This window comes from Taudactylus pleione, unplaced genomic scaffold, assembly GCF_031769625.1.
Source record: "Taudactylus pleione unplaced genomic scaffold, aTauple2 ptg000612l, whole genome shotgun sequence".
Taxonomy (NCBI): Eukaryota; Metazoa; Chordata; class Amphibia; order Anura; family Myobatrachidae; genus Taudactylus; species Taudactylus pleione.
The window spans coordinates 6,026,600-6,053,826 of NW_028285014.1; the positions used below are offsets into that span (position 1 = coordinate 6,026,600).

General features: G+C 45.3%; 1 protein-coding gene and 1 pseudogene across 2 annotated transcripts; both read right to left on the reverse strand.

Moving 5' to 3' along the window:
• DHX34 (DExH-box helicase 34) lies at positions 1–27,227 on the reverse strand. 2 transcript variants are annotated; one of them, XM_088454317.1, is made up of 18 exons: positions 27,133–27,227; positions 23,826–23,892; positions 22,702–23,408; positions 22,309–22,620; positions 21,975–22,229; positions 20,904–21,006; positions 16,862–17,079; positions 16,599–16,773; positions 16,317–16,510; positions 15,638–15,739; positions 15,257–15,487; positions 14,282–14,455; positions 9,597–9,708; positions 6,851–6,960; positions 6,356–6,628; positions 4,507–4,683; positions 3,771–3,903; positions 1–801 (listed from the first exon to the last, which is right to left on the reverse strand). In XM_088454317.1, the coding sequence occupies exons 3-18, from the start codon at positions 23,383–23,385 to the stop codon at positions 662–664; spliced, it is 3,393 nt and encodes a 1,130-aa protein (XP_088310443.1). In that variant the 5' UTR covers positions 23,386–23,408; positions 23,826–23,892; positions 27,133–27,227; the 3' UTR covers positions 1–661. The 2 variants fall into 2 exon arrangements, with proteins under 2 accessions (XP_088310443.1, XP_088310444.1); XM_088454318.1 differs by lacking the exon at positions 23,826–23,892 and having other exon boundaries at positions 27,133–27,224.
• LOC148480501 (syncollin pseudogene) lies at positions 71–469 on the reverse strand (annotated as a pseudogene).

Genomic DNA, 27,227 nt, shown 5'->3' on the forward strand with positions numbered 1-27,227 from the left:
TTGAAGATAAAATGGACATTTATTATGTCATGTACAGGCTAGAATAGGCCAGCATGTATCGGTAGTCCTGTTATGTGCAGGTGCAAAAATAAGACTGGATGGAATCGTTCCAGTTTCCAAGGAGCCCATTGGTATAGTCCTTTAGCTGGTAGGCCACGCCAGCAGAGAAGGAACGGTTGTTGCCCCCCTTGCCGGTTCTGCTCCACACTTTCAGGGTACAGCGGCTTGCCACGACCAGGGATGAAATCTTGTTGCCCCAACCTAATGGAATGTAGGGGAAGTCATCTCCATTCTTGGCATCTAGCACGGCACCCCCACAGGACAGGTCAAAGTAAATATTGCTATGTTCAAACATTTGGGCGCAGAGCTTTTCCCCCTCATCGTTCACCAGGTCTGTTGGTGAGGGGCACTGAGCCAGAAGTCCGGCGAAGAAGAGGGACAGCAGAACCACGCAGCAGAGCACCTTCATAGTGACAGCAGAGGTGAGTGTGTTAGTCTGCTTTCCATCTCACACATTTATACTGGTCTGTCCAAGGCTGTGGTGCTATTGATCTGGCAGACGTGCTGGCTCGGAGGTCATGTGACGTGATAACATCTGGGAGGGAAGCCATATGCCGTCTTGGTAGTGAAAAATGCAGGTGATGGTTCCCACAATATGGCTCTACTGAGAGCTCAGGTGCTGCCTCTTGTGTTTGAGGATCTCAATGGGGGTGAGCATCAGGTCCTGGTCACAGACATCACAGTGATAGTCCTTGTGCAGAGAGGTCACTGAGGGAGCCTTGGTCCCAGGTTCTTCAACTTCTGTTGGAAAAAAAAAAAAAAAAAAACCACATAAAATATATATACTTTTTGATTCAAGGTTGCAAATATTACGTATGTATATATACATATAAATCATAACATCCATAATGTAAATATATAAATATCTGTACTCTAAGGAATTACAGTATGGGGCTGTATTCAATTAGACGCGAAAAGCTGTTTTCGGCGAAAAAGTTTGGCAGATGATGTCATTTCGCCAGGCGGAAAAGTATCGCCGTATTAAATTCCAAATACTTTTCGCGGACGTGAAAACGCAATGCAATGTAATAGGCGAAAAAGATTTGCCTATAAATAGGTGGTGAAAGAGTGCAGAATTGCGGTTTTGGGGTGCAAACGCTGGGAAACCACTCAGCACCCTTGGGACAGTCCCCCAAAGGATAACTACGTAACAAAAAAAAAAAACTAAAAAAAAAATTTCAAAGTCGGGGTACAAACTTAAAAACTAGCGAAATAAGCTTTTGGGGGGTCTGCAAGTAGGGGGGAGGTGTTTTTTTTATTGCAGGTGCTTGCTGAAGGTGCGTTTTTTTAAAACTTCACTTTTGCGACTTTTAACCATGCTAGCACCCATTTTCATGTACCCCAAATTTGCTGGGACTAGTTATATTCTCCAAAAAAAGCCTCCTAAATGCTATTCTTCACCACTTGTGCAAAGACGCCAATTAGCAGCTATTGAGAGCATTTAAGTACCCCAAACACCTTCAGCAAGGCTATTCGGGGGCATCTAGATTGATCCCCAATGTTAGTGCATCTTTTGGTGGGGTTTGTCATCAGACACTGGGGGGGGTTTAGGGTTAGGCACCGGGGAGGGGGGGTAAGGGTTAAGCTGCCCATACACGGTTTGATATAGCAGCCGATCTGACGGATTGGTACGATATCGCTGTTATATCGTACCGTGTGTGGGCATTATATTGGCCTGTGCGCTCTTGTGGGCTCATACATCGCACCTCCAGATCTTACTGCATGTTCACTTGATCTGGGGATGAGATGTACGATCCTATGCAACACTATGCGGGTGGGGGAGGGGGGTGCCGGCATATCGGGCGGTCGGGCAGTGGATCGCTCCGTGTGTGTGGGGACTGCCCGATATGTCGCCAATCGGATCGGCCGTCGCATCGCAAAGTACATATCACACCGTGTATAGGCAGCTTTAGACTTACCTTGTTCCTTATGGGTGTCGGGATTCTGACAATCGGAATGCCGCTTTCAGTATTCTGACCAGCGGCATCCCAACTGCCGGGATCTCATACCCAACCGGTTGGATAGTTCGCTATGTTGATATAATGTATTATACAGAATAGAAATCTTGATCTATAGAAAAATAGATTTCTTATACTTTATCAATACTATAAAGAGAAAGACACCAATATAGAGACAGAGAGAGACAGACACATGGAGACTGATACACACAGAGACATAGGTAGACACACAAGACACAGAGTCACACATACACACATACGAGGGTTGTCCAAAAAAGTAATGCCTTAAAGCTCATAACTCTGAAATAATATGCAACATTTATTTGAAACTTTGTCAGTTTGTAGTATAATATGTCTGCTAACTATATATATGTATTTTTGTTTAGGTAGTCCAAGAAATTCCATGGAATCCAAGATGAAACAAAGCCGTCATTGAATTTCTGGAAAAAGAAGGCTGCAGTGCTACAGAAATCCACAGAAGACTGAAAAAAGTGTATGGTGAGTGTACAATTGACTATAGCAATGTCAGAAGGTGGATGAAGCATTTTCAATTGGTAGAATAGTCCATGTGCGACAAACCTCATGGTGGCAGACCATCAACTGCAGTGACAGCAGAGAACCAACACAAAGTCGATGCCATGATTCAGAAAGACCACTGTGTGACCATCAGAGATATCAGTGATGAACTTGAACATAGCCATGGCACTGTAGAAACACTAATCAATGATTTGGGATATCGTAAAGTGTGTGCTAAATGGGTTCCAAAGCAATTAACCAGGGATTATAAGGCCCAGAGGGTGGAAGTGTGCAATGACCTTTTGACCAACTTTGAAGCCAACCCTGAGATGTTTTTTGGAAAATGTCATTACAGGAGATGAGACCTGGGTATTCCTTTATGACCCAGAAACAAAGGCCCAATCAAAGCAATGGAAACACCCAAGTTCACATAGGCCAAAAAAGTTTAAATCACAGCGATCTGTAAACAAAGTCATGGCCACATTCTTCGGGGATTGCCGAGGTGTTATTCTCATCGCTTACTTGGAACCAAACCAATCAATCAACAGTGATCGATACATTATTACACTTAAGAAGCTGAAAGAAGCCATCTGCAAAATAAGGTCAACAATTCGACTGTCAAATGTCATCTTACACCACGACAATGCCAGACCTCACACTTCGATGGCAACATCTGCGGCCATTGCCAAAATGGGGTGGGCAATAATGCCACATCCACCATACAGTCCTGATTTGGCCCCTTCTGACTTTCATCTGTTTGGCCCTCTCAAATACTGTCTCCGGGGTCAACATTTTGAAGACATAGAGGTTGTTAAAAACGCCCTACGTTCCTGGGGCAAACACCAATCACTTGAATTTTTCCAAAGTGGATTCACATCTTGGGTTGAGAGGTGGAGAAAATGTTGGAGGGCAGATGGTGAATTTTTTGAGTAGAGTCATTCTGTTACTAAGACTTCAAAGTATTTTACTGCAACCTTTCTCATCTGTGATAAAATTTGAGTTGTGAGCATTTAGGCATTACTTTTTGAACAACCCTGCCATATATATCATATATATTATATATATATATATATATATATATATATATATATATATATATATATATATATACACACACACACACCTTGATCAGTTCATTTGAGGTAGTTAAGTACAGATATAATGGCCCCATAAGCCCACTCTTTAATATCTTATATTCCCTTTAGATTGAGCAGAGAGCAAATATTATCAACCCACCTTTAGAACTGTCTTCCGCTACACAGCTGTTCTGATGGGCCATGCGCTCCATAGGGGTAAACGGCATGTACAGGCCACAGCAAGGACAAGTCCAGAATGTGCGCAAGCAGTCGCTGTAGAAATCCGTGTCATTCTGCTTGGAAAGAAGAACACAGAACATTGTACACACAGACATGTTACAGTGACTGTATTAATGCAGGTGAATGGTAAACACACCTCTTTATCCAAATTACAATTAGAAAAATATAGTAAATTAGATGAATAAATATACAAAAATACAAAAAAAAACCAGGAGTTTAAGTCAGTCAATGGGGTGTATATAATAGGGTGCGAGCGGCAATCATTTTAAAGGCAAAACTAAGCCGGTTTTGCCATTAAAAGGTTGCTGCTTTAAAAGTACAGGAACACTTGCATGTATTCCCGGATCTTAAGATACGGGCATTTATAGATAGTGTCAATCATCACCCTCAACGTGCCGATGATTATGATGACTCCCATTTAAGTAAAATGCTTATAAATAAAGACCACATTCTTTTTATTTATTACTATTATAATTGAGATAGGTACTAAACATTGGCTGTGGATTAGGGGGCAGTAAGAGTAGCATTCTATATTCCACTTTGTTTTACTGTGCAATAAATCATTTCACATTTCATGGCCAGGAGTTGCAGAAACAGCCACCTGTACAGTAAATCAGGACCTGTGCATGGTGCGGAATAGATCACATCCCACTTACCCTCAGGCAATTATAGGTCAGGAAACTGGTCACACTGTATCCGCCTTTCACAGGATCCGGCTTCATGTCCTCACTGCCGAACAACCCCTTTAAGCTGGTACAGTCACCGGTGGCCTGAGGGCCCACATACAGGTTCTGGGCTTCTAGAACTGCAAGACGTCTCATGCTGTACACTACCTGCGGAGACGGCACACACCAGGTGATAGGAAATCCCATAGAGACCACAGCACTATCCTATTGTTTTAGTAGGTGCTGCCTACTTTTATGGGGTGCTCAGCCCCTAAATGTATGTATTAATACAGAATAAAAAGTATATTGGTCACCTTCTATTTGTGTGGTGTATGGTATCTGTATAAAACAAATATGACGGTCATGTCTCTGACAAGCACAGTAGAAGCAAGTGCTTGCGGCGCTTGTAGGACTACAAATGTCAGCACACCCATGACCTCATAGCATGCTGGCACTTATACTTTTACAAGTGCCAGCAGAATAACTAAAAAATCCAGCATGCCCTGAAATACCTAAAGTACACCAGTAACAAAAAAAGTAAGAAAAAGCACAGACACCTTTAAAGAAAAAAACATTTATTTAAAGACTTGAACACATTCTGAGTGGTTAGAAGCAGCAAAACTAACTGGGGCATGCTGAGGCTTGTAGTTCTCTGGCAGCCATAGGTATGTTGACGTGTTTCGTTCTACAAGCACCAGCATACATAAACACTTTAGGCATGACAGGGCTTGCTGAGACTTTTAGTTTGCCAGCAAAAAACACATTTTCTCTTTTTAACACTATTGCCCCACACCCACATCCCAGAGGTTATCACTATGGCCGGGGATTCCCAAGCTGCAGGATTTCCTGTTATTACACCACCATAGTCTAAAGCTGGTTGTGGCTTTTGGTCCACCCAAATTTGCTTCTACCAGCAACCTGGTTCTACTTTGGGGGTGAAGGCGGGGGGGGTGTACAATTTTTTGTTTTACTGAATGTGTTATATTCTGTCATTTTAAGCTTTTATGAAATTTTTTGCTAAATTTACCCCCAAACAGACGCCAAATGTAATAGGATGTGGGAATCTGACAGTCTTGAGATTTCGGAGAGTTAGCAATGTTTAGTAAGGCAAAAGCAACCAGTGCCGTTTTAAATTAATCTAATGGGGGGCATCCACTAGACGATTTTATCCCTGTCCAACCTCTTAACGATTTTCCCTTGAAGTTTCCCTTGAAATATGATCTTCCACTCTGAACAATTTGCAAAGGATTTGCAAAAGATTTGCAAAGGATTTGCAAAAGATTTGCAAACGATTTGCAAAAGATCTGCAAACGATTTGCAAAAGATCTAACAATAAACTATGTTGTTTTAATCTGTAATTGAGAGCTTTCAGCTATAGTGGGCAGACAGTGGTTCATCGTTTGATCGTTCAGCATGAACTATGTGTAAACGATGTGTAAACGATGTGTAAACGATTTGTAAGCAATCAAGTGAAATTGACCTGCATGTTCAGTCGATGGAGGAGACGATCAAACGACCAGCGGGAGCGCGCATCGTACATCGTTAGAAACAATTACTGCACGATTTGCAAACGATGTTCAAACGATGTTTGAACGATTATCGAACGATTTTGTCATTATCGTTCAATCGTTCAACTTTATCGTCTAGTGGATACCCCCCTTTACTCACCAAAATCTCAGGACTTTCAGAATCCCTCACCCTATTACATTTGGGCCTAAATCACTTCACAATCAACTGTTGTAACAATGACACATGTAAGATATTTAATCATACATTAAAACACATATTTGATACACACGCTCTCTTACTATATCTAATACCACAGCACCACCATACCCACCTCCGTGCGCACGTAGTTCACCAGATGTCGGCCTACACTATCAATGTCTCGCCTCCATCTCTGACTATCATCCTCATCCAGGTCTTGCCGGTTAGAGCTTCTCTCCAGCCGGGAACGCAGGACTTTCTCCCATGCCAGCCGCACACGTACTGCCTCAGAGATCAGATGCAGGGCTCCTTCAGGGTCCTCCAAGTTCAACTCAATCCAGCCATCGCACACAATGCGGCAGCAGTCGGTGCTGGTGTCCACGGATCGGGCCAAGAGCAGAAGACCCTGTCAGTGACAAGGTTGGAGAAAGGGTCATTAAGTTCACACTAAAACTTTCTGCTCTAGGAAAGATTATTGTGCCACTATCACACTTGTCTGCACACCCTTCAGTATACATAGAGGTCAGGATTTTCTGTAGAACACTTGTAAAGAGAACCGTGAGACTTTGTCTTAGGCGTCATGTATATATTACACTTTAATGGTATAACTAGAAATGAAAGGACTCACCTGCAGAGCTGACAATCTCACACAGTTCACTAGGTAAGGTTTGTTTGTCTCCAGGAGAGAGACAAACCCCACAATTTGGTGCTTGCTGCTGTGTCCCTTGTTCTTGGAGTCTGCAGAAAGGAGGTAAGAAGAATATTTGGGAAAGGGTGGATGGAAGGGTGTAGCTCACGTTCCAGTACACGACTGAGGGCCTGATTCAGACCCGGACGCTATTTGCGTCTGCTCGCTAGCTAAAAGGGGCCGGCTATTTAAATCATGCGCTCGCACTGTGTTGTGTAAAGCCGCCCAATAAGTAATAGCGAGTGGCCGCACTATGCGCTCGCACCTGTATAAAGACGCCCCTTTGCCACTCGCAACACACGTCGTCGCCGGCAGCTGTAGGATTAATCGGGAACATCGAGAGCCATCAGAGCTGCTCGCAGCGCTTGTGGTAGCCTTTTCCCACCACAACATTGCGAGCAGTTCAGGCTAAAATACAACCCAGTCACATGTGTAATGGCGCTACTTTGCTAATTATGCACACCCATTAAACACCGTTCTGACGGTCGGGCAAGCCTGCGTTCGCACATCCATCCACACCCCCGTTTTCAAGCACCTTCCCCTGTTACCACCCACAAAAGGCATTATCTGTCACTCAAAATAGCGGCCCGACTGCGGGCTACGGGCGAGCACTTTCCCATCGCAATGACTGGTTCGCGCACTGCGACTCATACGCATGCGCAGATTGCGAAAGATCGCTCAATGCGAGCAAGCACAGCATAGCGTCCGGGTCTGAATCAGGCCCAGAGTCCTTACTATAGCAGACTCTAAATCACCTGTTCCCGAAAATATCTGTACCTTCACTGCTGCATTCTGTCCTCACAACGTCCCTGACCTATCGCCAATCATTAGGCGTCCTCATATCCTTATTTAATGCCAGCAAGATCTGGGTGCTCATTGAAAGCATTTGCAATGTCTCTGTCCTTACAATGGACCTTATTAAGAGGTGCATGCAAATCCCGTAGCAACTGCGATTCTGTATGCAGAGTTTCTGTGGAAATGTGCTAATGAGTTAGCTGATGTCTTGTGTACAGAGACGCCCACCTCCAGTGTCTCACATCCGCTGCTTGCAGACAAAAGATGATACATCGGCAACCCTATGCTGTCTGCGAGGCTCACTAGGGCACGCTCAGAAAACAGTCCCGACATGCCTGCGTTTAGACATTGCTCGTTACCTCCTCAAACGCTGATTGTTACTTTCTTTAGAAGAAATTCTCGGTGCAACCAACATCTCAAACCCATCAGTAGTTTAAATCCCAGCTGTAGTGATGCCAGCACTCAGAATGCCAGTGCCAGAATCCCAACACCAGCCAGAATCCCGGCGCCAGCATCCTGACCGCTGACATCCTAATGGTAAGTAGTGGGGTTAGACACTAGGAGGGGTAGGTTTAGGCTGCGAGGGGGAGTAAGGTTTAGCTGCAGGCAGGGAGGGAGGGGGGGGGGGGGGAGGTTAGGTTTAGGCTGTGGGGGAGGGTTAGGTTTTAGGTTTAGGGGAAGGATGAGGACACTTACAGACAGGTGTCGCTATCCTAACCCTGTCGGGATTCTGGCCACCGGGATTCCGAGCACCGGCATCCCGTCCCCAACCCCTTCTCTCTGGGTACGCCAAAAATAGCTGACGTATGCCTGTGCGTGACATGCAGGTTAGCGCGATTCTGCCACGGACGCCTGCTTGTAAATGGATAGACGGTAAAGGGGTGTTAGTAATGAAGGACCAAGTACAGTAAGAGCATGTGCGCACAACGGCAGACACACGCAGAAGGTGAGAAAGGCGCCTATGCTTTATGTATGAGACGGGGATTTGTTTCTGCTATATTATAGAGGGGGTTTAGTTTAATTGATACCTAATATAGAACATTTGCTGCACATAAAATAATTGGTGAACAACATGGACATAAGTACCTCTGACATGTGCCTAGCATAAACAAGACGCACAGGCTAATGTTGGTGATCGCAGCACATACTGAGCTCTTCATATGGATGGAAATACACTATATTACATGCAACTCCTTCAATAGTACTTTATGCTCATTATGCTGCTAACCCTGCACCAGGCTCCTGTCCCCGGCCTCACTGCCGGCAATCATTAGGTCTCTTCTCTTAGGGTTGTGATGCAGCTGCAGATGTGTAGGCTATAGCAGCTGCTAACATGGCGGCAGCTGCGGGAGCTGTAACAGGGTAATACAGCAGGAGGCGTCACACCTCTTGCATGCATTAATGATCCGAGCGTATAAAGATGCTGCATAGGCTCATCTCCGTGTCCATCGGCCGGCTAAGTGACCCATGGGATCACACAAGCTGGCTGTCGCAGAGGAGTAAAGGGGCCGATGGAGATCCTGGCCTCTCCACGCCTCCGCTTTTTGGGACCGGAGGCCGTCGCCGCCCCCTCCCCGCCAAGAAAGGGCAGCAGATCGCAGACCGTATTGCACATGCGCAGATTCCCAGTATGGACGCTAAATGCACAACAGCTGCGTCTTTGGATGCAGCTGCTGTACGACGTCGCAGCCCCTTCCTCCAAATGGCTGCAGCCGCGACCGTTGTCGCAGACACCAGACGTCTGTCCTGTGTACAGTTTTTGGTTTTCTGTGCTACTGACACAGCTCCTACTTATGTCCTCTGTATCACACAGCTCTGCCCTCTGCTGCTCATAGCTGAGAATACAGGTTAGAATACAGAATGATTTTGTGGACCAAGAGGGACAAATTACCATTTGGAGCGGCCTCTTCTCTATGGCTTTCTACCTGGAGGAGCTCAGGATTACAGGAGAAGACAGAGGTTGGGTGAAGGACGATACCTTGCTTAGTCCTCGTGTGAAAAACCTGTAGCCAACAAATGGATACAAGACGTGAGGGGAATATGCAGAATCTATGTAAATCATTGCACCGCCAATAACAATTATACTTAAAAGGGATATTTTGAAAACACTCATTCAATTGCTTTTACTACTTGTAAAGAAAAACAAGCATTATTCTGTAAGTTTTGATGATAAACTAGCCACTAGGAGGCATGGCTTCATCAATGTGTGTAGACACTGGATACTGTTTCCATGACTACAATCACTAAGAATATAAATTGTGTAAATATAGGAGATTCTGGGGGTCATTCAGACACACTCGCAAGCGGCAGTATGCTCGCAAGTGGGTCGATGTTCCCCACTGCGCATGCGCACGACGGAGGGAGCTCCACCGTGCGCATGCGCGAGACCCGGCGAGCGACGGGCTTTCCGTCGCTCGGGGTCTCGCACCAAAGGGGGCGTGCTGTCGATGTTGATTGACAGCACGCCCCCTTTGGTGGGCGTGCCTGCCAGACGGAGGCGTTCCCATGGGAACGCCTACCGTCTGAAGCCGGCCCCACTGACATCACTAGTGATGTCATTAGTGATGTCAGTGGGAGTGATTTTGGCTCTGATAGAGCCAAAAATCACTCCAGGGCTTGTGGCTGGGAAACCCGACCGCAGGGTTTCCCTCGCAAGTCCGATGGGACCATTTTTTTGCACGCTCGTATATGCTGTGGGTGGTGACCCACAGCTATACGAGCATCCAGGAGGATGCTCCATTTTAATGGAGGAGGGCCCTGATTCAGAGCGAGCGCTCTGGTCAGAGCGTCCGGCTCTGAATCAGGCCCTCTATGTGCAGAATAATCTGTAACTATAAACTTTATTGAACATTTACACAACAATATTTGAGCTTACTTGCATTATCAATTTTTTAGCTTTACTATGAGCTTAAAAAATTGTTAGACCATAAACATATAAGGTTATGTGACCATGCAGCAATTATACTCACCTAGTGTTCATTCTAGCACCTTGTACCTGTCACAACCCATTTAGTTCCTCTTTCCTGCTGGGGTGTCGCTCTCTGCTCTGGTGCTTCTAGCACACTCAGCTTCTGATATACAGACCAGTGTGTGCTAGAAGCACTAGAGCAGAGCGCGACACCCCAGGCAGGAAAGAGGAACTACATGGGTAGTGACAGGTGCAGGGTGCTAGGCTGAAGACTACTCACCATGTACTGCACCTTTTGGGCCTGATGAAGTCAACATTAGACAACTGCGCACAAATCGGCGCTGCATCTGGCCCCTTGTGTTTGATTAGAAATATAGCGGAGTCTGGGGGTTACAGTTTTTGCTGGCCCAATTTCCCTTGGGATTTCAGCTCCGTACTGACCAGGCTGGGGCTGGTACAAATTATGACAGGGTGATTTATATATTTGTAGTAAATGCATCTGAGAGATGGACTTATGCCATCTCTAAATCAGGCCCAGATTTGTTACCCTTCCCTATATAGCTGCATACAATCAGCAGATTACAGATGAACAAACACTTCTCACAGATGATGATGTAATTATACTTTCTGTTACTTACAGCGTCCCAATAACACGTCACCATACCAGACTTCCCATAGAAACCACTACAGGACCACCTTTATAACCCTAAAGGCTCATGCACAATAGACGATGTCGACAGAGGCGGGCCCGGCAGCGTAAAGTGCATCCACACTTGCCAATGCCGGCCACAACGGCGGGGGGGGGCACATGGCCACGCTTCATTTGGCAACATGGCATAGTTAACAATATCCCCAGATTGAGCTGCTTGTACAGGCGACTGGGGATATCATTAACAACCCGCAGGAGCGCGCATCGTTGATCGTTCACTGCATACACACTGAACGATACGAACGATATATCGTTGAACGATATTGTTATCGTCCATAAAATATCGTCTAGTGTGTACACAGCTTTAGTTAGTATTTACAAAGCTGGGGTCCCATGGTGTAAATGCTACTTTGTAACACTGCTACTTTTGCGGTATTGCGCCCACTTTAGGGCGGCTCAGCTCAGCAGCAGGTGATCCACACCCCAATCAGATGGCTGCTCTCCAGCACCCTGGCCAGAGCAGGAGCTCCGCTGGAACCACCCTCGCTATGCCCCTGCATGCAGTGCTATGCGGTGGGGGGGGGCGACATATTGGGCGGTCAGGCACCAGATCGCCCAGTGTGTACGGACCACCTGATATGTCGGCCGGTCGGCAAGGGGGGTCGTGGGTGGCATCTCTAGGTACACATGCTGTTTAGTGTGTACCCAGCTTAAGAGGTAGGAGCTTGGTGGACTGGGGTGCAATAGCCATTCTCCTAACTGCAGCTTCATAAATGGTCCTTTATGTCCTCCTTGTGGACAACACTCACTGACCATCTGCTTCAACAATTTCCACAGGAACCTGATGAAACCGGATTGTAATTTTGTGTAATTTCACAACTTCAGAAACCACATTAACAAATCACAGGCACAGCGCAATGGGTGCAGCTATGTTTCCAAATCTTTATAATATCTGGTTTATCTTTCCAAGGATGATTTATTTAAAGCATAATATGTATCACTTATATTTTACATGTATGATGATTTGCATTGGAAAAAAAAAAAATATTTAAAAGTAATTTAAAATCACTTTTGCATGTGATTCCTTATATAGCGGACACAAAGTCAAAACCAACTTGCATTACAAATCTAATTTCTACCAACATATTGTTACATCAGGAGGTAAATTTACTAAAGGTTAGTTTTGGTTCTAAACCGAAACCGACCGTTAACGCCATCATATAGAAGTGCAGAAACCGGATATTTATCACCCTTGGGATTCAGCTTTAATCGAAACCCAACATCAATGTCAGTCGGTTTTTATAGCTCTAAATGCCGTAGGTCTTAATCTTTCTGTTCAAAACCGACAGCAGAAAAGGGAAGTCGGGTGCCCCCAACCCAAAAATAGGGGCCCCCCTTCCCGATGAACCCCCAGGTATGGGCTGAAAGCCCAGGGTTATTTCCCACAGAAGTGTCGGTCCATAGGAACGCCATTGCATGGGCGTGAATAAATTAGCCACTGTGTTTGCATACGCAGCTTGAGTACTCACTGTGAGAGATGAGACTTGCAGTATCTGCGGCTGGTCAGACCTGGTGTAAATTGTGCGTGAGGGGCTACGTCAGTCAATGTATACGCAGGAGTGCGAGGTAGTACGGATGTGAGAAAGCAGCAGTGGGTGTCTCTATACCGGCTGAGATGTGGCAGGCATTAGCATACATTTGCAGCTGCGTTCTGTGCAAATTTGCAGCTGCGAACGTAATAGCGATCCTTACTGAATCATGCCCTGGGTGCGATGATCTAAAGTTGAGTTTTTGGTTGGTTTTCCTTTTAGTAAATATGTGAAAAAATGTACGCAAAACTGCCACAAGAACGACCAAAAACATAAAACTGACCTTTAGTAAATATACCCCATGGAGTCATTTCGCATTTGAGTCCTTTTGAAACTTGTAGAGCTTGGGAAACGTCCAAGTCAGTGCATCAGTTGATGGAAGTCGGCATGTACTGGTTGTATGGCTCAAAGACCCCACTTAGTGACTGTGTAACTATCAGAGCACGGGGAGCAGAGCTAGTTACTGGCCGTTATGGACATGTGGTGAGAGGCCTACAAGCTACTGACCCCAAGGAGGGAAAATATCACTAGCACTGACAGCCACAAACCAGTACAGCAAAGGGAACACTCATATAAGGTGGTGTATAAGGAAACAAAAAGAAATGTGCCGCTACAGTAGAACTGTTTTTATTCGTTGGTCCACATGGTTGTTACAGGCTGAATATGGTGACAACTGCCCTGATGCCAGACCAGAAGCAGATTTTTGATGTTCATTATATGCAGACATTAATACAAATATTCTCACTTCACTGTAAGAAATCTGCTCAGATATTAGCGAGGTGGGTAACAGAACAGGTCACATGGAAAATAAATCAATGGTTCTGTAACTTCGCACAGTGACTTTATTGCAGGCCAAGAAAGAATCCTTACAGACCATGCAAGGAAACTTGGCTGGGTTGGAAGACTTTGCCAAACACAGTAATATTAGTTTATAAGTAAGTTAGACGGTGCAAACATTGATAACTTGCTCCATAAATATATGCACTTTGGTGGTGTCAGGTTGATGAGGTTTTATTGAGCGGCGATCTGATTCTCTGCAGCTAGAACCACAACATTTATATCAGGAACAATATTAGATACAAAACCAGGCGTAAATGGGATTTAATATTATTACAGTTTATACTTAGGTGTCAAAACCGACAAGAATCGGTGGCTTGCAAAATCTGCCACATAGTAAATCTACCTCTTTGAATCTACTGCTTTGGGCATGTCAGTATCTTTGCGGCTCTCTCAGATAATATTTTGTGTAATACATAATATATCGCTGCGTATATTGCTACACAGATATTTTTCGGTTGTTCACAGCTCACTTATAGAAGTGAACTTGTTTTTTTACGGTTATTGGCCATTTAATGGTCATTGTAGTCATTTTAGATTAGTATATTTGGATAATGTCAAAATCAAAAGTTAAAATATCTAAGACAACTCACCTGGTCGGAGTCTTTGCGGCAGGTGTTAAAGCTGTCAGGCAGCGCCAATTGTGGGTAGAGACCATGGCACACAATAAGTTTGAGCAGGGACAGCTCTTTGCCTGATAACGCCTCGCCTGCACCAGACACTTTCCGCAGCTCGTCCACATTATGTCGGAGTTTAAATTTTACATCCTGAAAGTAACAATGAAAAAGAACCATGAACGATCATAAATATATCATATGTAATTATCTGTAAGTACAAGTCAGTCATAAATGCCCAGAACCGACATCATGTACACGGCAACGTATGTTGGCAGAAATAAGAACTATGGGCCTGATTCAGAGCCGTTTGCTATTTGTGGTCGTTCGTTCAAAAACAAGGGGTGGCTATTCAAATGATCCGTTCGCAAATTGCAGTCTGTTCCCACCTCTAAGTCTGAACGAGCGAGCAAAACATACGCTCGTTTATTTGATAAAAACGCCCCCTGGCCGCACGCACCATACGTCATGTCCGCTATTTATTAGATTAATCGAGTACATCGTACAGCGTATGAACTGCTCGCTATTCTTGTGGTTGGTGTTTTCAACCGCTATTTTGCGAGCAGTTCTGAGTTAAAAAAAACCAAGTGACGTGGTCAATGACGCTGCTGTATTAATTATGCACTCCCTTAAAACTCCCGTTTTGACCTTTAAGCACGCCTGCGTTCGGATCTCCACTCCCCGTTTTCAAGCACCTTCCCCTGTTACCACCCACATACGCCTCATTCTGTCACTCAAAATAGCAGGCCCTCGCTATATTGCGTACCAACGATTTTCGGCCGCACTGACTTGTTCGCGCATGCGTACTAAAAACCGTACGCATGCGCAGATGTGCGAACATCGCTCGGAACGAGCGTACTGCCGCTAGCGAGTGGCTCTGAATGAGGGCCTATATGTCAGGTATCCATATTCATGGTTAGCCTTCCCTTACAGAGAATAGCATTGATCACACACCTGGATGTCTACACTATCTTTCCTGTCTGTGTTGGATCTATCGTTCTCATCGCTGGAAGACCCGGCATCCTGATCCTGGAGCTTGAGCACCTTACATTTACGTTTCTCCGATCTTTCATGTTCTCTCTTCAGTTGATGAAGTTCCTTGCGCTCCTTGTGTTGCCGTTGGCGGTTGTATCGATCTACTCGGCTCTCTCTCTCCTCCAGCATCCCGTGGTCCTTCAGTAGCTCCTGGAATGGAAAAATCAAACAGAGAGCTATGTCGCTTGTTGGTCAGGGCTAGCATGTGTCATACATGTACGCTCAATGTCATCTAAGTTCACCATATAGAAGACAGGTATAACAGACTGAAGCTTAGCAAGTGGAGCGGCCTATACTCACCTTAAACTGGCGCCGGAGATTTGCCATTTCATACAGCCTTTGTTCTTCTAGCCCCCGACGGCGACACCACTTCCTTGAGTTACTGCTGCGACTTGACTTAATCTGATCCACAAAACAAGAAAAGACAAATAATGAGGTTATGAACTCCGTATTCTTAGGTTTCTTTAATATTATTAGCATATTTTAGAAGTGGAGATGTTGCCCATAGCAACCAAGCAGATTCTATTTAACATTTATCTAGCACCTTTTAGAAGATAATAGCTGGAATCTGATTGGTTGCTATGGGCAACATCTCTTCTAAAAACCTGCTCTTAAGTAAATATACCCCTAAGAACGGGGGGGGGGATCAAATTTACTAAAGTGCGGGTTTACAAAAGTGGAGATGTTGCCCTTAGCAACCAATTAGATTCAAGCTATTATTTTCTAGAAGGTACTAGAGAATTGATGAGTAAAATCTGTTTGGTTGCTATGGGCAAAATCTCCACTTTTGTAAACCCGCACTTTAAAAAAATATACCCCTAACTGTAATGATCAGGCAAGTTTAACTGAAATATACTGATCCTTTGTGATAATACTCTTCTTCCTAACCCTATCTTATTCTTCATGTTCATGTGTTACAATATTTTGTATGATTATAATCTTATTATACGAAGTGGTCAGTCACTGTTTGGCCTCTCACCTGTACCCACTCATTGAAGACATTTAGTAGGGTGAAGGGGTCACCGTGCTCGCTCTCTAAAGGTTTCCTCGCAGTGGTACACTCTGGGTTGTTGTTGGCATTTCGGAGGAAAGGAGACTGTACGCTAAGGGCAGCGGCTACAGTCATGACCGGTTCCACCAGACTGAAGAGTGACCCTAAGATGAGCATCTTTCCTACGGGAATACGCAGGAAGAAATGATTATCGCTAGGTCCCTGGAAGATGAGAACTTCATGAATAAAAATCACAATGGTCACTGTTACCAATGACAACATCTACTGGGAGTTGCGCCAGCAGATTTCCAATCGGTGTGAGCTCCTCTATAACGTCTAAGGCTCCTTGGTCTCGCAGGTAGAAAATAGCAGTCTCTATGCTGGACATGGGAGGCTGCTCAATAAATGGGAAGGTGCGGGGGTTTCTTAGATTCATGCTCTTCATCTGAGATTAACACAAGGATGGACGGGTTTATTTCAGCACCTTTTCACATATCAGAAACATTTCATTTATACAGTAAAAATGGACAAACCTGCAAGATCAGTGCATCCAAGGCCACACGCTGGATCTCCGGCACAGGGTATGGTGAGAAAGCATCATAGTCAGACTCCGCGTACAGGCGGTAACACACCCCGGGGCCTGTCCTACCCGCGCGACCTTTCCTCTGCTCGGCACTGGCCCGGCTGATCCAGAACTCCTGCAACCGCTGCATCTTTGCTTTAGGGTCAAAACTCATCTCCTTCACTTTCCCTGTAGTGACAGAACATCAGATGTAACAGGGGACATCCCCTTATGACATTGTATTATATTACATTACCTATTAGCAGGGGTGCTTTACAGGAGCTAGTTGCTATGGTAAAATGTATTGTCTCCTTGGTCCTGAGCATTGCAAAGTCTGGTCACTGGAGTGTGGAGTGAAAACGATCCTAATGACTGGCAATAAGTCAATCAGATAAATATTTGTTTGTTGGTAAATGCCTTCGGAAGACTGCTATCGATCTAAGGCCCTCATTCAGAGCCGTACGCTCTGAGCAGAGCGCACGCTCTGAATGAGGGCCGTCCTCCATAACTATGGAGCGTCCTCCTGGACGCTCGTATAGCTGTGGGTCACCACCCACAGCCTATACGAGCGTGCAATTTGATGGCCACGATGGTCTTGACCATCGCGACCATCGAAACTGCGAGCCGGAGCCTGCGGTTGAGGTTTTCAACCGCAAGGCCAGGAGTGATTTTGGCTCTATCAGAGCCAAAGTCACTCCCCACTGACATCACTAGTGATGTCAGTGGGCCGGCTTCTGACGGTAGGCGTTCCCTTAGGAACGCCCCCGTCAGGGAGGCACGCCCCCGGCACGCCCACCAAAGGGGGCGTGCTGTCAATCAACATCGACAGCACGCCCCCTTTGATCAGACACAACGAGCGAAGGAAAGTCCTTCGCTCGTCGCGTCTGGCGCATGCGCACGACGGAGCTCCCTCCGTCGTGCGCATGCTCAGTGCAGAACATCGACCCACTTGCGAGCGGACAGCCGCTCGCGAGTGGGTCTGAATCAGGCCCTAAGAGTGGTCATTGTTTAATTAAAAGGTCCAAGTGATGCCAGAAGTGACCTGATTGCTGAGCCTGAGGAGCTGTACTAATAAGGTATCCCATGTATGTGGACAGGTCACATGGATTTGGGGAGCAGCAGCAGGACAGTTACATGTGCGGCCAGGTAAATTCAAGTTACAAGGACGGGTTTAAATTCTCTAGGTTTCCTAAGCCCTTCTAAAAATAAAGGAGTTTGCTATTAGCAATCGCTTATCTCTTTACCTACCATTTAAATTCAACATTACTAATTTTTATGAAAGATGTCGTTACTGTGGAAGAAGGGAAATGAAAGGGAGGAGGAGGATTTCACTTTGCAAAATGCACCAATGTCATATGTGACATTTTCCACCTTGTAGATACAGACAGCGAAATCAAGACAGCCAGAATCCCGACACCCATAGGGAAGATAGAAAAATACTTACCCAACCCCTACCCTAACCCTCCCCCCTCCCTCCATGGTGCCTAACCCTAACCCCCCCCCCCCCCCCCCAGAGGCGGGCTGGGCCGGGAGGTGCAGGGTGTCTGTGACACAGCGCGCGTGCAGCGCTGACCTGACGGAGTTCGGTCAGCGCTACACAGTGACTGACAAACACACAGCCGCCAGCGCCGGCAGCTGTGTGTTTGTTTTAAGTAGCAGCCAATGAGAGTCTGTCAGACTCTCACTAACTGCCGCTGCGCCCACTGCAGGAGCCGCTCCATCTTCCGGTTCCCGCTGAGGGTAATGGGAGAGACGTCATGACGTCTATCCCATAATGCAGAGCGGGCCGGCCTGGGAGGACAGATGGAGGAGCGGATGGCGGCGGCGGGAGAGGGGATTCAGGTAAGTGTTTATTTTATTTTGTTATTACGTGTGTCTACTGGGGGCACTGCTGAGGGCTCTATATAAAGGGCAATACTGGGGGTACTGCATAGGGGGGAGACTACAACTGGGGCCACTATTTAAGGGGCACTGCATAAGGGTTACCACTATTGGGGGCATTGCATGCGGGGTGGACTGCTACTAGAGGCACTGCATAGGGGGTACCACTACTGGGGGCACTATATAAGGGGCTTAGTACTGGGGGCACAAGGGGGACCACTACTGGGGACACTATATAAGGGGCTTCCTACTGAGGGCACTGCATAAGGGTGATCACTACTGGGGGCACTACTGGAGGCCTGCATAAGGGGTCCTCTCCAGGGGCACTGCATATGGCCACCACTACAGGGGCTGCCCCTCATTATTTTTTTTACTTTACATTGATCCCATATGGTGGACCTGTCTCCTCCCTGGAACACTTGGGGAGGTACCGTAGCACGCACGTGCTCCAGGCACCCTGGCTACACGCTACTCCTCTGCCAGGGCCGCCTGCATGCATTTGCCCCCCATGCTAAAAGTTGCCAGCCAGCCCCTGCCTTCCCCCCACCCTAGTGCATAGACCTAACCTCCCCCTCTCCGCATCCTAAACCTAACACCCCCTCCCCGAAGCCTAAACTAACCTCACCCTCCCCGCACCCTAAACCTAACACCCCCTCCCCGGTGCCTAACCCTCCCCCTAATGCGTAACCCCACTACCTAACCCTAACCTCCCCCTAACACCCAGATACTTACCTTCGGGATGTCGGCGATTGGAATACTGGTGCCGGGATCCCGACCTGTTGGGATTTCGGCGTGCGGGATGCCAATTACATCCCGGTATAACTTTGTAATTACCAGCAACCAATAGTAATTTTTATTAATGTAAAGTATAGCACAATATTGTAAATTAATACCCAATATCAGTGTTCTCCTTAATACCAGTATAAACAATATGAACAGGACTCCTCAATACCAGTCACCGTACTGTAGCAGTGATTAATATAATATATCACACAGTAGTACAATGTATTGCTCATTAGTATTTGGAAAACACATAACATTACACGTTAGCACTCCGTAATACAAAGTATTGCTCTTTAGTAATAACAATCACATAGTAATACATAGTATAGACCAATGATTTTCAACTCGAGGCACACTATGCAAGATTTTAAGATTGCCAAGGCACACTATCCGGCGATGCGGCGTGCGCAACCTATGAAAAAACATACACATTGGCTCCCACATAACAAAACACACCCATTGGCCACCACAAGAATAAAAAACACACTACACTGGCATCAACAGGAATAAAATACACTACATCGGCCCCAGAAAAAAAAAAAAACACACATACATTGGCCCCCACAGGAATAAAACACAAACATTGGCCTCTGCAGGACTAAAACACACATACATTGGCCTCCACAGGACTAAAACACACATACATTGGCCTCCACAGGAATAAAACAAACATACATTGGCCCCCACAGGAATAAAACAAATATACATTGGCCTCCACAGGAATAAAACAAACATACATTGGCCCCCACAGGAATAAAACAAATATACATTGGCCCCCACAGTTAAAAAAATAACACTGGCTGGCCCCCACAGAAACAAAAATAAAAAAGTTGCTGACCACACAGTAAAATAAAAACCACATTGCTCCCCCCCAAAAAATAAAACCGTTGGCTGGCCCCCAAAGAAGAAACAAAACCCACACTACTCCTGCCAAAAAAAAAAAAAATCACACTAGCTCACACATAAAAAAAATTATTTACATTTTTCTGGCCCTACCCGTGCCTCATCACCTGGGGGTGCAGAGCTGTCAGCAGCATCCAGGCGGACGGGAGGCCTGGCTGGCAACACGGCATGCATGACCTGTGATATCAAGCCGCCGTGTCTAGACAGGTCACGGCCCGGGCACACTTGAGCCTCCCAGAAGAGCGCAGCAGCAGTAGCACTGCCCGGTCCACAGTACACTAATCTGACCCGCAGCTGTGACCCCCCGGCACACATTACCACTGCTTGTGGCACAGCGGTTGAAAAACGCTCGTATAGACCAATAATACCCAGTTTTATACAGTAATATACAATAACTCTTATTCATTAACATCAAGTGTAATACACATCACATTTAATCTCTTTACCTGAGTCAAGTACAAATCTCACGCCATCAATGGTTACAGAGGTTTCTGCAATGTTGGTGGAGATTATACATTTTCGGACACCAGGAGGAGCCAAGTCAAATACCTGTGGGATGGATACAAAAAGAAAGAATGATACATGATAAACCATGTCATTTGTATTCCTAATCTTAGGTAATGCAGTCCTCCCATGGACTTTATAAACATCAGTGCCCTACAGAAACAAGACACTTGGACCATAGTGACACTAAGCACTGATATGGACTTAGAGCCGTATTCAATTAGCGGTGAAAACAGACGTTTTTTCACCCCAAAAACAGCAACGTTTTTGCCAAAAAACAGGCGAAAACGGCAACAGGCGAAAAAGAACTGGAGAAAAGTTTTCTCCATCAGACCAGGCGAAAAAAAATGCAAAAACCCTATTTTTGGCTAAAAATGTGAGGATTTCTTTCAGAACCCTTTGGACACCCCCCTAACGATAAATTACCGGAATTTATTTTCGTAAGTTTCGTACTTTGGCAAAAAACGACAGTGCACATTTTGGGCGAAAAATAATAATAATAAAAAAAAAAAACACGTTGAAAAAAATAGAAAGCAATTTTTTTTCCAGGAAATTACTGTTCCACGTAAATTGGGGGTATGTTAAAATGGGTGCAAGTATATTTTCGTGTCGTTAATACACAATTTTAAAAACTGTAAAAAAAAAACGCCTGCTGCGACCACGTGCGATATTAAAACACTTGACTCATCAATACCGTTCTTCGAAAAATAAGATCCATTACGTTAAAATAATTTTCAAGGATTTGTTTTGTTTTTTTTTCAGCCAAAATTTGCACGGTCGTTTTTCAACAAAAAAATTTCGCCGTTTTAAAACGTCCGTTTTTGCTGCTAATTGAATACGCCCTAAATCGTCAAATCTATTTGTGCCCAATAAAAAAAATGATTTTACCAGTTAAAAAGCAGAGACCACAATAGCAATATATAATCACTTGAAGATAAAGCACAAAAAAAAAAAAAAAAAAAAGGAGGAAGAGCTATAAAGACAGGTAGCTATGTGCTTCCCACCAATCACACCTTATCTTGTTCTGCAATGGACAATGTGCTATGTAGTGGGAGCACAATCCAACGCTGGGTGTGGGTGGCATAGACCTGTACAGCTTCCTGCACACTGCTGATCTCAGTCACCCCGCTCAAAAATATAAGCAGATCTCCTCGCTCCTCCACTGGATATTTGTGATCAATGGCTTGTAGTACACGGAGGTAAGGCCTGGGATCCAGCTTCTCTGACTTTGACACAGTTTCCTCCTGTGGGATTGGCTGATAGATCACCTAAGACACGAAATTTTGTTACATTTATTGTAAACCACTCTTATGCCTTTAGCATGACATGAGGGTTCAGTCTTCCTACCTGTATAGGAAAGAGTCTTCCAGGAACTTGCAGGACCGGAGCCTGGTCAAAGTACCCAGAGAACAGTTTGATGTTTATTGTGGCTGACATGAGAATGACCTTCAGATCTGGACGCGTGGGGAGCAGCTGGCGTAGAACTCCCAGCAGAAAGTCACTGTGAAGATGTCTCTCGTGAACTTCATCTATTATAAGAACCTGGTACTGGGGAACCTCGGGATCTCTCTGTATCTGACGAAGTAACAGGCCCTCCGTGAGAAACACAATTTTCGTGGCTGGGGAGCGACTGCTCTCAAAACGGATTTGGTACCCAACCTAAAGGAATAACCAATTTTAACACAATTATGTAACTGTCGTGAAGTCACTTTCTATAACGTATTTACTTAGATCTCTTACCTTAGATCCATACTGATTCAGACTTTCAAACCCAACTCGCTTTGCTAATGAAATACAGGCAATTCTACGAGGCTGGGTACAGGCAATATGTCCAAAACCTGCTGCCAAAAGGTACTGAGGAACTTGAGTTGACTTCCCACATCCAGTGTCTCCTGCCACCACCACCACCTGATGATCCCTCACCATCTTGACAATTTTTGACCTGTACTGAAATATGGGCAAGCTCGACCGCTCCTTGCGGAGCTTGGCCAACTTTCCAAAACTCTGCCTCTGACTGAAGTCCAAGTAGTGAAGGACAGCTTTCTTAAATTCAGCCAACTTCTCCTTGGGTATATCAACACATTCTCTGGAGTTATGTCGTTTCTCTTTGTGTCCATGGAGAGCCTTTTCAGCATCCCTGCTCAGAACAATGGACATATTAATACGATATCTTGGGTCATATTCTTTGGGGAGGTCATTAAACGTATATCTATGCTCTTCTCGACCATCTGCCTCATTTCTTTCACAGTTTTGCCTTTGAAGGCTTTGAAACCTTTGGAAACGTTCAAAAAACACCCAAAACTCTTTGCTCTCTTCTGAGTCAGCTTTGATGTAACCATGGGTACCAAAGAATAGGTCTTCCAGACGTCTACGGGTTTGATGGCAGTTCCAGTCCCAGCGGTCACTGCCTCTGTCTCTCTCCATGTCACGGTCTCATCTCAACCAGGCTTTAAAACAGGTGCATAAACATTAAGTAACTATGCATCACATAAGCTTTTAAAAAGCACAAAACTTTCACCTCTTCCTAATACACAAACACCAAGAGAGAACTGTAACCTCTTCCTAAGACATATAAAGGAGGACAGAGACATCTCATCTTCTGTTAATAAAGTTATCAAAAAGAGCACACAATGTGCAACAGTGCTAATATAAAGAATATATACTGTACATACAAAAAATCCTGGTAGGGCAGAAAACGCTGGAAATATTTACCAGTTGATTATTTATATTAGCGCTGCTCCACATTGTGTGCGGTTTCTTCTCGCATTCTGAAGTATATATGTGGATCTCACTAATCCACTAGAACTAGCTCTATCAATACTACTTTAATCGTTTGAAATGTACTACTGTTATTATTTATTTACCTGTATTATAGCGCTGGGTTCCTTTCCTGTCTTTAACAAAGTTATCAGGACACAGACCTTTCACCTCCTAAGTTCAAGAGAAATTGTTCAACAAAATCGCTCATTGAGCATATCATTTATTTCACACATCAGAATACAGACTGCCAGCGTCTGGTTCGGAAGTTAAATGATAGCGGTAGCCGTTCGTTGGGACAGAGCTATTCCGAAGTTCTGTCCCGGTATCTACAGAATGGTAAATGAAAGTGGTAGTTGGGACGTGAGCATGTTCAGTGTCAATTTGGAGGCTTCCTCATCTTGTTTTGCTGACAATTTCTATGTTACAAATGGAAGCTAGCGTTAGTTCCCATGTTCTCATTGTTACACTATAGGGCGTATGCAGGGCTTTTTTTTCTAGCAAAATAGGTTCTGGAACTGGGGGGAGCTATAAAAAAAAAAAAAAAAAACACATATAATATAATGTAAGTATATATATATATTAGGGATGTAGTCGGCATCCCAGCGTGCGGGATGCAGACTGTCAAAATACAGACGCTGAAATCCCGACAGGTCGGGATCCCGCCACCAGTATCCTAACTGTCGGCATACCGAGGGGTAAGTACTGGGGTACAGGGGGAGGGTAGCGTTAGGTAGCGGGGTTAGGTATTAGGGGGAGGATTAGGATGCGGGGAGGGGGAGGTTAGGTTTAGGCACTAGGAGGGGAAGGCTAGGTTTAGAGTGCGGGGAGGGGGGAGGTTAGGTTTAGGCACTAGGAAGGGTGGTGGGTTAGGTTTAGGCAGAAGGGAGGGAGGGTTAGGGTAGGAGTAGGGAAAATACTCACCATTACTTGCTATGGGTGTCAGGATTCTGGCTGTCCGGATGCCGCTGTCGGTATTGTGACCAGCAGCATCCCGACAGCCGGGATATCATACCCAACCCATATAGTATTTAGAAAGAAGGCACTCAAAAGGGCCTTTAAAATAAAACTTATGGAAAATACATTTTGGCCCAGCACATTACATCATAGTTAATGAGAGGTTCATTAGTTCCTGTTCAAAAACAGCACTGGGCGTATGTATCACCAACCTCGTTTTTAACTTGTGTTACACTAAAAACATATGATAATCCTTCTAGTCTCAGAGCTTCCTTTTTTTTTTCACCCAAACTCTCTTTATGGTTCCCAACATTTTCCACCGTGTATCTTTAACTATATGAAAGAGTTTTCCATTTATATAGCAAACCCATCCCTCTGGCACCTATATGTTCCAGCCTTCCCAGCCATAGACGTCTCTTTCTCCCTCATCCCCCCACTATGTGTATGATGCCTTACTATTCTTTTTCTCTTGTACGCAGCGATAAGCTGCTTTGACCCCAAGTTGTGATCCTTCTAGGTAGCCCGACTGCTCACCTATTGTTATCCAGTTAGATGCCTTGCATTACTGTACGCTATTTGTCCGTATCTGCCCTTTGATTGAGTGGATTTATTGCTCTTGTAGGACGCTGTACATGCTGTTGTCTTGCACCCGGTAATTTTATATTTATACCCAATAAAGGAAATTTACCCTAAAAGTGTTTCATTACATCATGGGATGCCTGCTGCCATTAATATATACTACTCAGATTGGCCTATTTGTAACCTATTGTATTGGATAACTCTACTTGCGCTCTTTAGCTGGGTACACATTATAAGATTATCCACTCTGGCTGGCTGGAACAGAAATCTGGTAATGTATGAGAGTAAATGACAAACAACCTTTCGTTCGGACAAATTGGTTTAATCAAACGGATTTAATCAAATTTGTCTGAATGACCATTTGTGTCTGTTTTCCAGTGTTTGGGAGCAAATGGTTGATGGTCATTTGCTCCCATACATTACCAGATTTTATTTCCCACCAGCCAGACTGGACAGATATGTGTACCTAGCTTTACCTCTTGCCATTTGTGTGTCCAGCACTGATTTGCTTTGTTCTGTACTAATGTTACGCCAGGTGCTCTGTGTTGCACTAATGTGTGCACCTGTATGCTGGATTCAATTTAGAAAAAAATGAAAAAGCAAATTAAATAAGAAAATCTTCAGCTATAGCTGGTCACCATTCCCCTCCCTGCGAGTAAGAGAGATGATGGGTACACAGATTTGCGTACCCATGCGCCATTTCCCTCCCTGCGTGTAACAGATCTGCGTACCCAGGCGCCATTCCCCTCCCTGCGTGTAACAGACCTGCGTACCCATGCGCCATTCTCCTCCCTATGTGTAACTGATGATAGGTACATAGACCTGCGTAGCCATGCGCCATTTCGCTCCCTTCGTGTAACAGACCTGCATACCCATGCGCCATTCCCTTCTCTGCATGTAACAGACCTGCGTACCCAGGCGCCATTTCCCTCCCTGCGTGTAACAGACCTGCGTACCCATGCGTCATTTCCCTCCTTGCGTGTAACAGACCTGCGTACCCATGCGCCATTCCCTTCTCTGCATGTAATAGACCTGCGTACCCATGCGTCATTTCCCTCCCTGCGTGTAACAGACCTGCGTACCCATGCGCCATTTCCCTCCTTGCGTGTAACAGACCTGCGTACCCATGCGCCATTTCCCTCCTTGCGTGTAACAGACCTGCGTACCCATGCGCCATTTCCCTCCCTGCGTGTAACAGACCTGCGTACCCATGCGCCATTCCCCTCTCTGCGTGTAACAGATGATGGGTATGCAGACCTGTGGACCCATGCGCCATTCCCTTCCCTACATGTAACAGAGATGATGGGTACGCAGACCTGCATACCCAGGCGCCATTTCCCTCTCTGTGTGTAACAGAGCAGCCCTGCGTACCCATGCGCCATTTCCACTACTCCCTATTGCTGAAACATTACTATGAAATGTAGCGCTTTAACATACAATGAAATATAGCACATTACAGATTATATGTGAGGCAAGAGACCCGTTGCCATACAGGCCAGAAGCATACAGCATGAATGTGTGAAGCATTGAGCTGCATTGGGAGCTGTAAGTCATACATGGAGGGGAAGGTGTGAGGGGCGATAATTGGGTGGTGGGGAGGCAAATTGTGAATGTTACTGGAGAAGTCCCTTAGGATGGGTGTTATTAGACAGCTAGCATAACACTGCATTTACCCTGGTTACAGAATATTGTTAAGGTTTGTTTAAAAAAAAAATTGATGGAGAAAGGCAGATCATGGTGTCCCATGGTGGAAGGGATCAACTCTCTGTTATAATTTGGCATCACGGTGTAAGGCTAAGTAACGCCGTCCCTACACACAAAACCACAGCTATGGTGGCAGAGAATCGGGCAGTCATACCCATCAGCATAGTTAGTTACCTCGGGCTGCAGTACCGGTGGAGAGCGCAGTTACTTCCGGGTTTGCGTTCCAGCAGCTCATCCTCCAAACCGAGGCGTGGATGCTAACCTGTTAC